General features: G+C 35.2%; 1 protein-coding gene across 1 annotated transcript in view; it reads right to left on the bottom strand.

The window, feature by feature from the left end:
* Positions 1–5,086: 5,086 nt before the first annotated feature.
* The window catches only part of LOC145683277 (uncharacterized), an 84,098-nt gene continuing 77,005 nt past the window's right edge, over positions 5,087–12,179 (bottom strand). The window contains exons 4-5 of the mRNA XM_081754643.1: positions 6,831–6,974; positions 5,087–5,289 (exon numbers count right to left, since the gene is read on the bottom strand). Of these exons, the coding sequence (XP_081610769.1) occupies positions 5,153–5,289; positions 6,831–6,974 (281 nt within the window). The 3' untranslated portion in view covers positions 5,087–5,152. The remainder of the gene's footprint in view (positions 5,290–6,830; positions 6,975–12,179) is intronic.

Genomic DNA, 12,179 nt, shown 5'->3' with positions numbered 1-12,179 from the left:
CTTCTCATGTGCAAATCTTTTGATAAAATCCTCTGAATTGAGCTCCACGATATTTCACACATCTCACAGAGTTGACCAATGGTTCGGCGACGGTCTTCACAAACGAGGGCATTGGTTGTTTCGACGTTTTCGTCAGTTCTTGCCGTTGAGAGGCGTCCTGAACGTGGTTGGTCTTCAATTGACATTTCTCCATTTTTAAAACGTGCAAACCACTCGTATACTCTGATTTTACTTAGGGCAGTATTCCCATAAGCAATCTTCAGCATTACAGTAATTCCCGCGGCCGATTTCCCCGTTGCTCTCGATAATCTGCCATCACGTGTTTGCCGAACTGGAAAAAGTTGTTTTACTAAACAAACTCTCAGGAGCGAACCGATGCACTCACAGCGACACAACTTTGCACACTGACGCAGGTGGCGTGATCGTACAGGATAACTGGTACAACAATGGGTTCCCCTACTCTTCCTCCCCCTGCAGCACAATTCCCGTTTTTTTGGGTCCCCCCTCGTATGTAGCTTAATTGTGATCACTAGACTATCAGTAATGCAGCTATTTGCACCTAGATTATAAACTTTAATGGCATACGAATTAAAATTTTAAGTTTTAGGATAGAATAATGAATACCTATATTATCATTAGTGTATGGCTATAGCTACAGCTGCCAATATTAATTCGTAGGCAGATAGGCCTAATTTTCTAGTTTTGATTCTAAACAAATTCCCTTCAAAGCCACCGTATTTCCTTGCACTTGTATTTCCTTGGTCTGTGTGAGAGACCGTAAAGTGCCAACTACAGTACATTTTGCGTTTTTGACACCCGACAAACAAATTAAATACAAGTTTAAAAAATGTATTTCTACACATTTATCAACGATTTCACAAATTCACCTTACTTCATATAATCTCATTACTGTATCCACTAGAACAGTTATGAATAGGTAATATAGTTGTTCCTTCCGTGTAGTTGAACAATGAGAAACATCACATAACATACATACTGTATGTTTTACCTAAACCTTTTCCTAATTTTCATAGAAGTTCTTATTATATTAGTAATTTTTATGGTTATTACTTGAACGAGGGGATTATTTCGTAACTGAGTAACCATTTTCGCAGTGAGAAGCATGTGGGAGAGACAGCGGTTGCATATCGAGAGATATATAGGCTCCGAGAGCGTAGTGAAGTGAATGCAAGTAATGATGTGTATACAATGCACAGAATTCCATTTAAGCAGGCTTACAAGATAATAATCTTACATTTTTTTGTTATTTTTACCATTTTTTTTAAATTAAGGTTATCCACCTTGAGTATATGTGATCCTTATACAGTGGTATTTCTTAGTGGCATTGCTATTCCCTATAAAAGTTTGGTCCTCACGTTTATCAACTGTACCATTTCTTTCCTTGTCATCCTTTGTAAGCATAACGTTTGGTGCAGATTAAAAATATTGAGACACAATTTTGAAGATTTACGGGTAAAATCTATAGATCCACAAAGAAAGAGTATCATCTAAGGAACTTAATTATTAAGCACAATATGGTAGAAATAGTCCAATCAGCATGCGTAACTGAAGCAATACGGTAGAACTAGCACAATTATAGTGTTATTGTTGTGTAATCTTCCCTACAGAAAGCAATTTTACACAATATGAGCTCTCTAAGATACATTATATATTTGCCAAAGTAGTTCTGCACCACATTATTTTAAATAGCGCTCCCCTCAGTATCTTCGATGTCTTTTGATGCTTGTAATGAATTTCCTAAGTTAATTTTAGGGACAAAACAATTAAGTCAACACCCGCAAGATTGTTATCAGCACGTTAACCAATAATGCTACTCTGCTCACTGTGGATTAATAAATGTTCCCTCGCCCAAACATAAAACAGAACATCGCCAATAGTTTAGTGTTTTTATGCTGTTATGAGTTTAGTTTGCACATAACACAATATGTAGAATATATAGTTATTGTCTTTAACCTCTGCTCTTGTTAATCTGCGCGTTAATTAATGACAGATTTCAAATGACAAATATGTGCAGGTATGCCAAAGCTGAATCTCTTGGCATGCTTGAAAGATACAATTCAGTCATGTTATGGTTATCTCTGTGTCCCATATTGTCAATCTGTACGATATATTCATTTTTAATATAACTGGAAAGTTATTTTTAAAAGCATTAATTTACCTTTTCTAGCACTTTAAATTCTTCTTTCCTTTGTTCTGCAAATGTTCCATGTTCTATCATGATGAGACGCTGAAACGAAGTGCGGGGCAAAAGGAAATTTCACGAAGTGTACAGTATCTAGTGTATACTTTGAGTGTGCATGCTTGAAGTGCGCACTTCGCACTTTTGGACACAGCCTAAGTTTCTTTCATTTTATAACATTTTATTATCCCACTTTTTTCAAATTATTTATTATTACAAATTATATTTTATTTACCTTCGCCATAATTCTTTAGATATATATTCCATTGTGCATCTATATATATAATATTCCTGTGTGTATCTATAGGGTGTTTCAAAATGAAATCTTTGAATTTTACTTCCCACGGTTATGCCGGTTAGGCTAGAGGAGACGGTGATGATGAGTAATGAATGAAATGGTGAAATGAAGAAAGTGGGAGGAAACGGGAGAACCCCAAGGAAACCCATGCACACCGTGTTTGTCCACCACAAAGTCCATCTGTGCGGGGGACTGGGATCGAACCCGGGACTCCAAGACCAGAGGTGAATACCCTTCCACTGAGCCACCGCGGCCCCAGGGTGTTTCAAAACAACACCGATAACATTTAGGAGGTGGTTCCTGACACCAAGATAAGACAAAAAGAATAGACCAACCTGGGTGCACAAATGCTTCCTTGTTTTAGGCAGCCGAAAACATATAAAAATGAACTTTAGAGGTCCATAGCTCCAAACTTATGGGACCTACCGTAGTCGGGTCAAGATTTCTCGTAAGAACTAGTGTGTGCCCTACCCAAAAATCCATGTTTCAGAGTCCTAGGGTATACATGCAACAATTTTTATAGAAGGAGTTTGGATACGGGCATATAATTTGAAGTAGTCCTCAACTACCTCTATAAAAATTGTAACGGACGTATCTTAGGATTCTAAAACATGGATATTTGGATAGGATACATACTAGTTTCTAAGTGAAGTCTTGACCGGACCCTGTAGGCCCCATAATTTTGGACCTATGGATCTTCGAAGTTTATTTTTTTTTTCATGTTTTCGGCAGCCTGTGATCGAACTGTGCGGGGGACTCCGAAAGGAAGCATTTGTGCACACAGGTTGGTCTATACTTTTTGTTTTAGCTTGGTGTCAGGAATCACCTCTCAAACGTGGTCGGTGTTCTTTTGAAACAACCTGTGTATTTATATCTCGCTGTATTACTTATTAATGATTAAATTAATAAGTTAATCTAATAAGTTACAAATCAACTCAGTTTTGTTTACAAGTTGGTTACAAACAAGAACAGTTACGTTCGTTATCTTTTAGATATATTATTGACATCTACTACAAGATTACCTACGTAAATGGATCTCAATTTTTTTCAAACTCGGGTATTGTGATAGTTATTTAATGCATTAACTACCACGTAAGTTGATTTTAATCCACGCTAATTTTTAGCCCACGGCCCTGTAAACAAAATATTCATACTTATTTTCACCTTGGGAGCTGCGTAATATACAAGCGACTTAAACCTCATACTGTAACATTTATGTAATCTGATATGTGACAACTCACGGACATACAAGAATTTCTAACTGAAGTAGAAAGCTTATTTTGTTCTTTGGTTTCTTAATCTATTTTAACATTAAAGTATCTGACCCCCTAGGAAAACTTTTTTTCTAGTGTGGCAGTCAATATGCTAAAAACACAAAGTACAATCTTCCGAAAAATACATAATTGGTATAAGAAACCTTAAAACTCAATTACCAAGCTCGAGGCCGGTAGCCAGACCAAAAATGTAGGTGGGCCCGGTAGAAGTTAGGTGGCGGACGCTCCAACCACATTATAGATCATCACCATATTATAGTTCATTTGCGAGCCTATCGTGAAAATTTTAGTGTGGCCAGTAAAAATTTAGGTTTGACACGGTCCCCCTAGACTCCCCTTGGATACGGGTCTGGCAAAGTACAAATACTAAATTCAAAAGGCAATCATAAATTGATATATTCCAAATCATCATTTATGTGTTAAAATGCTAGGTTTATATATGTTTGTGAACAATCCTTTCAACAGTGAGTTCTCGGGAACCATAGGCTCTAGAAAGATGCTGTTTTCACTGATCGATTGCAAATTTTGTGTAGATTGTCCAGTTCTAATTGAAATTTTAAGAAACGGTCGTTATTTCCTTATTACATTATTTAGGAGTACACAGAAAGTGTTGAAATTTTAAAAAAACTAAAGCGTGATATCCTACGAGTTATACATTTCAACACCATATAATTGTATACGGGAGTAGTATATCTCTCAGGCGTTTGTTCCATGTCGAAATGATAGTGAAAAACAAAGGATAACGATTTCTCCAGTCTAAGATGATTCTTTATTGTTTTAAGTGTTTTGCCCGATGAACACAATATATCACTGACATTGTAATTAATTGTGTGTGTAATGTATTTTCTTATTACATCCTGCATGCAAGAAGAAAGAAATCACTGATCATTCATGAATTAGAAACTCCAACCAGAAGTACGCTCAAATCTTGAAAACGGTGCGAGATATTGAAAAAAATAATCGAAAAAATCTCCCCTTTATGATACCCGTTGCCGATTTGTATCAAGACGTCTTTCACTTTTGTTTGTAAAGGGACATGAACAGATGTTGTGAGGGATGACAATAAGATTCATGCTCATATGTGAATGATGCACTGTGTAGAGAGCGCAGGTTAAGCTAGTTTTTCATTAAAATTATATGAAACAAATATGTTCAGTGTGTGCCTTTTCGGGAATAATGTGTGCTTAATTCAGTTAATTCCACCGTTGTTCCTCTTTTTTATAAGAAAATGATACAAGAATATTTGTGGATAGTGACACAAGGATAGTGACCAAAAAACTTTCATTAAGAAAAACATAATTTTATTTGGACAGTCTTTTGTCTGTTTCACTTAAAAACTAACAGTTTAGTCTCGTTAAAGTCCTATTAATTCGTTATCTTTTACTGAACACAACAGCAAAATCTTCCTTTTTCCTTTCTATTCACAGTCTTCTTTACGTTAGGTTCTTCCTGCGGTTGATTTTCCTCATATATAGCATGTAAAGACTCTTTATATTTCAATATCTTTCCCGGCACACCTGTAAACAAAAATAAATCAATCTTAATAATTTTGTATCAATTTTGTAGCATTTCTTATATAAGCGGCGGTTTTACTGGGAATAAATTTCTTCTTAGAGCGGGGGGGGGGGGGGGGGACTGTCCTTCAATATTTTCAGCAAATATATATTCTAAGAATATTTTGTATTAATATCTGCTAATCTCAAATTAAGGTTTAACAGGTTTCGTTCTAATTATATATTTGTCCCTAATTCTTGTTCTAAATAGCAATTAATGAAGTTATTTTAGAAAAACTGGAGCGGGGGGTCGTTCGCATATTACATAACGCTATTTTGACCAATTTTTACCCCCTCCCCTCTCCTTGTTACACTTCGTAACGCAAGGCAGAACCTCTTCCCCTATTCTTATATAACGTTTATGATTGTTTTTTCACCAATTTTGCTTATTCTGGGGGTTATTACAATAAAAAAAACTAATTTTAATGAGATAACTTGTTATTATATACACAAAAACCTTGTATTCTGAACATAGTTGTAGTGTTCTTTTCGCCAACAAATCAAAGTATCAGAAAATATAAGCGGCAACCGTAATATTTTAACTCCATAACGTTGTTTAATTAACCAGTCTTAATTCTTCAAAATTGCATACTGTCGTTATCTCGAGGACATCGCAGCCACCCTTTTAGGTCACCAATGATTGACAAGAAGGAAGCACTTCCGGAAGGTGTAGGTGATACAGGATGTAAAGAACTAACATCGACTTCTTCTTCTGGGATCCAAGATGCTTCCAGTGAAGTTCGCCAGTGTCGACGATACAAGTAAGTTCTCTTCCTCGTGGACCACAAATTCGAAGTGGCTGCACATTTGGAGGTTCAAGTACGTCTTGTTTGTGAACAAGCTTCCGAGCATCCTCTTTGGAGCTCGGACTTCAGTTTATCCATTTTCAAATTCTTCTTGTCGTAAATCAGTGCCACAATACGAATAAACTCGATTTCTTCAGGAAAATTGAAATCCAAAGATCAAAAAATTCAATGCGAGATGAATATCCGACGAATTCGATTTTTGTTATCTTATTTTGCTCTGCAGATCGTTCCATTGCGAAAATATTATTTAACAAAAAAAAAAAGTTTCTTCTGTTTCACATGAGAAACTCCTTGGAAGACTAGAGTGAGTAATGATTCAATTCAAAAGTTTTGAATCATATTCTTAGAAACAGTGGTACGAGTGGAAACGCGAGGGCATTTTCAAGTTTGAATCATATTCTCAGAAACAGTGGTACGAGTGGAAACGCGAGGGCATTTTCAAGTGGTGGTTACGTTCGCTACTAACTCCAGAAAAGGGTGAGCTGTAAATGCAATGTGGCGATAGCCACAAAACGGAGTTTTATTGTATTGTAATACATGCAAGGTTCCTCACCACTCATGCTGATGTCTAGTAGCGCCTTGTAATCCCTTCTGCATAATTCAATTTATACAGAGTATATGTTCGCGAAGCGACGTTGGATCAAGTTCTTTTGATAGCATTGCATTGATTTATTTAAACTATGTAAGTATCAACATTACCTGTCTTGTCTTGAACTTGGTAAGCTGATTTTCCTGCCTCCATTCCCATTACATTCCAACCGGGAAGGTTACTAACAGTTGATTTTGGTTTATAACTTGCAGCAGCTACGACATCTGATGACCTTAATTCTGAATGTCCTAGCGCTGTAAAAGAGACATACATTACATTGTTTAATATAATAACTAGACCTAGGAATTTTAGGTACAAAAATTTGTGAAAACAAGGTGCAACTGTTTTTTAACTACAAATTTGAAATATAAATATTCGTACAAATACCACCAGAAAAATTACATCATATATATAATGACGCAAAATTCACAATTGTATTTTTTTAAAAATCTGCTTAAAACAAGTTCCGAAACACAATATTATGAAAGTTTGTAACGTGTTAAAAAAAAAAAAGCTTTTTCTCTTTGTTTAAATATAGTTTAAAAAATAGTTACTACTAGTGCCCAGAGTTTATAGCGGGATTTTGTGTAACTATTAAAAGTTATGTTTCCTGAGACACTTGACCGGAAAAGTAGATATCTATTGAATCACCGGAGTGAAGATATGGTTCTTCGCTATGAAGTTTGTTCAATCAAAATGGTCATAAAATTATAGAATAAGTTTGAGTGAATTTCTTCGTCTGAAATACTAATATCAAGTAACAGTTCAAGCTGTGTTAACTTCAGAATTGTGGTGGATAGAAAGTTATACTGTGAAGTTAAAATTTACGAAATAGTAATTCTGATACTGAACTTCAGGCAACACCTCCCTGGTTGGAATTTATGATTTCCAGGGAAGCGTTTGTAATTTCTGGTAAATTCTAAGTACTACCCAATATTATGGATACCCGTGTAACTAGACAATTTTATATTTAATTGAATTATATGCAACTTATTCTGGTAGTGAAACATTATAAGAAACTTGTCCTTGTCCAGTAAATAAAACTATTGGAGTTCCATTGCTTCAATTTAATGGTTAACAATTTCGTATTTTAAAGAACAATTTTCTACAGTTCCAGTTGCAGGACTTACCGGTAATGTGTTTGGATGTACTCGTAGTTCAATGTTAAAAAAGATTTTCTTTTCTTGAAATGATTAATTAAAGTTGCACAGTGAATATTGAAATTTAGTATTTTGTTTGGAAGAGCCACTTGAACTGATTATTAATGACTCTATAAAAATATTAGTTATATCAGTGCTCTCCAAATGGTGGCCCGCGGGCCGCATGTGGCCCGCCAAACCATTTTCTGCGGCCCACAAAGCTCTTACAATTTACAATTGTTATTACTGATACTATTTTCATTTATATTTATTCATCCTTTTAATGTTCCCAGTTTTCTTTCGAAATAAGGCATCCATTTAGCGATTCAGTATAACAAAAAGTCAAGGGAATCCACGGTAACATCTTTCCCTAAACCGTGGTGTTTGGTCGGAAAAGAGTGTCAATGTTTGATAGTACTTATTTTTGTGTCAAAGTGCATTTTCTACCATGAAAATTGTGAAGAATCGCTTCAGGAGCTGCCTTGTACATTCTTCTCTTTTATACCTCCTGCGGCTCGCAACAACAGGAATGGATGTAGATATGCCAACCCTTGTAAACGCTGCTAGTTAACCTCATTTGTCACATTGAATAGGTATATGTAAGGTTTCAAATACATTATTTTATTTTTTCTAAGGATGAAAGTAAATCTACCATTACAGTAAAACAAGACTGATAAAAATTAGTTCCATATATAGAGTTCAGCATAAAGTTCAATATGAAAAATTATGTTCGTTTTAATCTTTCTATATTTAATGGTTTTTTATGGTTTTAGTGTTTTTTATCTTTCTATGCCAAAGTAGTCTAGGCTCAATAGAAATAGATCCAAATTAGTATTAATGTGTATACTAATTTTGACGTTATTCCTGTTGGTACTTAGGTTATCTTGTATTCAACTGTGGTTAGTAAATGTCTATATTTACTTCTGAGTGGTAATAAAGGCCAGTTGTTCACTTACAATGCCATTTTTTTTTAATCACAAAACAAAGAGTTAAAACATTTTGTTGTATATTGTGCATTTCGTGAAAAATGACATTTCTGACCTGACGGTACTTTTGAGTCAAAGGGACCGCCAATAATTCAGGAAATACTTTTTTTCAATTGTTGCGCAAAAATATTTTATTTCACTCCAATTGAAGCAAAAAGCAGTAAGAATATCATGTCTAGCTTCATTTGTTCATAATGTCGTAAATAAAGGGTTAAAATACGCAGAGCGCAAGAATGTGTGGATAGAATTCAATACTTCACGCACCAAAGCTTTAACTCAACTAAACTAGTGCACTCGTTGCCAGACTCAATGGCGTATATTTCGTATAAATGAACGCAAAGTGTTTGTTTACATATTTTGAAAGAAAATTACCTCGCAGCATAAGCGGCGGAGTTGGGAATTGTCTGCTGTGGGGGGGGGGGGAGATTTTTGATCGGTCTTGGACCTTTCATTTCAGGAATAAAGATGGTAATGAAGTCAGAAATAAAGATGAAGGTGTCAAAAAGTTGGGGGAAGAATGGCCCCCATATCTCCGCCCATCCCTCGAAGTTAAAGGATTAGAAAACCCTAGATGAAAAAAAAAAAAGCCAAAAGCCGTTTCTAACTTACTTCGGAAAATAAGACTGCCTGTATGGTTTACCGACTGTATGAATCAATGGAAGAGGATACATTTCTGCCGTTCTCTTTCTTCCCACGAGCAACTTCTTTCTCATCTCCAGGTTTTACGACTTTTTAATAAACTTGCTGAAACTATGCTAGATTTGGGCAGGATGCTAAAAGCAAGAAGCTAGATGCTAAAGACATGCAAATTATGCTAGATCTAGCATCATTATGCTAGATCTGGCAACGCTGCCTCTACATCAAATTCAATACCTTTCATCTAACGACATTGCACTGAAACGAATATACTGTGATCCCGCATACATTCCTTGTTCAATTGAATAAAATACGAAAAAGGAGCCAAAAAGTTTTAAAAACTTTATATGGGTAATGACATTAAGAAAAGGTTTAGAAAACGTGATTGCATTGAAAAAAAAAAAAAAGAGTGCTACCAAAGCAGGTTGGAATGTTATTTAATGCTATCTTTTCAAGAAAAGCATAATTTTTATAGGTTAGAAAATTAAGGTGAAGCATCTTAAAATTCCTAGCTCCAAAAACAACAAACTTTATTCTGAAGCAAAACACATGACAGAAAAAGGTATACTAACGGTATTATAGAAAACTTTATACTCCATATGCCACACGTAATTTTAATCATATTTGGACTAACAAAACCTATTTATGCTACGTGGACTTTATTCATATACATCGTTAAAAATGCAATATTTCTATATTGAGTATGATTTCAAAGTATTTGGAAAGAAATGAACTTAATGAAAAGTTAAATCTGACCTGAACAGAAGTACTGTACAAGGTAGGATAACTACATCTCTCGTTTCTAATAGAATTGACTCTTTTCTCAGAAAGTTGACAGGAGTCCCGAAAAAATGTAAATAAGATACAAAATGTCTCATCTTTAAAATAATTAAATAAACATCCTGCTTTTGACTCTGTAGGTACGGAGTTAGTTATTATTCAGTTCAAAATCTTCTGTCGTCGCGAATTCTGTCGAGGAATTAGAAGATTAAAATATATAAGTCGATAATCATGCCTCTTGTACTGTATGGTTGCGAAATATGGTCGTTTACTCTCAGGGAAGAATGCAGACTGAAAGTATCTGAGAACAAGGTTCTGAGATGAATATTCCGATCTAAGAGAAACAGGAATGGGGAATGGTATAGACTTCGCAAATTTTATAATCTTAAATTCTTAAATTAATGAAATAACTGATTTTTAATAGAAAATGCAATACGATATGGACAATTACGACAGGGTGGATATGTGTATTAATTCCTTTCGTACACCCCTATATAAGAAATTCTACTTCAATTACCTTCATACACTCCCATATAAAACGTTTCGCTTTAACTACTTATGTGCACACCTATATGAAAATGTTTGCTTTGATCCGTTGTGCACATTCGTATGAAAAACTCTACTGTAATTATCTCCGTGCATGTAAAGTTTTCCTTTAATTACCTTTGTGTACAGTGGACCACAGAAATTCTTGATGTACAAAGTCCGTGAGTTAGGCAACCCAACTAACGCCTGCTACAAGATTAATTACGCTTGATAGAGTAGCTAGAACAGCAGCATAAAGTTGCCCCTAACTGTTAAAAGAACAAATCGTAAAGTGTGTTTTTGTGCAGGAGTGAGGAGAAACGCTGGCTGGCGATATGACAAAAGGGAATCTTTGGATACTTGTGCTCACAGTAAACAGCAAAATATCAGAAAAAAATATTCGAACACCAGAGGCGCCGATTAGAAGATAACAGTCAGGGGACTTAAATAATCTTATAATTAACTCAAATGAGGGATTATATAAACAAGTTAACTTACTTCAAATGACTATACATATATGCGTATCAAATATACGGATACGGATAGGTTATGCGGTATATATATTAGTTTATATTTTTAAAGGGAAACACAAAAAATTGCGCTGAGTTTTAAAACTATTAACAGTAGTCCCACCTGCAAATCAATTAAAGTATGGATTGATCATTCAGGAGAATAATCCAGCCCCTAATGCAAATTTCGGGGGCTAACAGGGCGTGAGCTCCTAGGTTCCGGCGCCACTGATTGATACGTAATGTTACTTCGAAAGAAGTACTTGTCTGATTTCATTATTCGTTAAATGACTTTTGAAAATGCTAAATATTGTTATGCAGTAGTTTATTTGTAAATGTTCAAAATGCAAAATTCGATAACACTTAAACGAGTAGGAGAACTTACCCGTACTAAGCGTATTTCTCCTTACGTTGCAAATATAACCGAGGGCTCGTGATTTATTTAATATTTGTGCAAATTTACACATTGAGACACAAGAAGAAAGAGGAGAATATAGAGTCATTAAACAACAATTTAAAAATTCACGAAATTAACGGTTCATATCAAATATAGAACCTTTGATAGAATTAATTTTGTAACTCGTTTTCTCCATTCATTTTCCTTCCTTTATTTTCAGGATTACGTCATCACTGAATTTCTCCACTGGAGATTGTCTTTCATTTAGCAGCATCCAACTGGACTTCAGCCTTGTAAATGAAACATTTTAAAAAGTGTAAACGGCGAAGGCGGGAATCGAACACGGGTTGCCGGACTTGGAAACTACAGCGTTAACCACTCATCTAAACCGTTTCTTCTTCCGGCTTGCCTAAATATAAAGCCTTTTCTGTTCGCTCAAAACAATAGCTCGTTAATAGTCAGATTAATTGTTAAAACACAGGAATAT

This window comes from Thermobia domestica, chromosome 4 (genome assembly GCF_964235325.1).
Source record: "Thermobia domestica chromosome 4, izTheDome1.hap1.1, whole genome shotgun sequence".
NCBI lineage: Eukaryota > Metazoa > Arthropoda > Insecta > Zygentoma > Lepismatidae > Thermobia > Thermobia domestica.
Note: the sequence above shows the minus strand (reverse complement) of the source record. Positions and strands in the feature narration are given on the sequence as shown.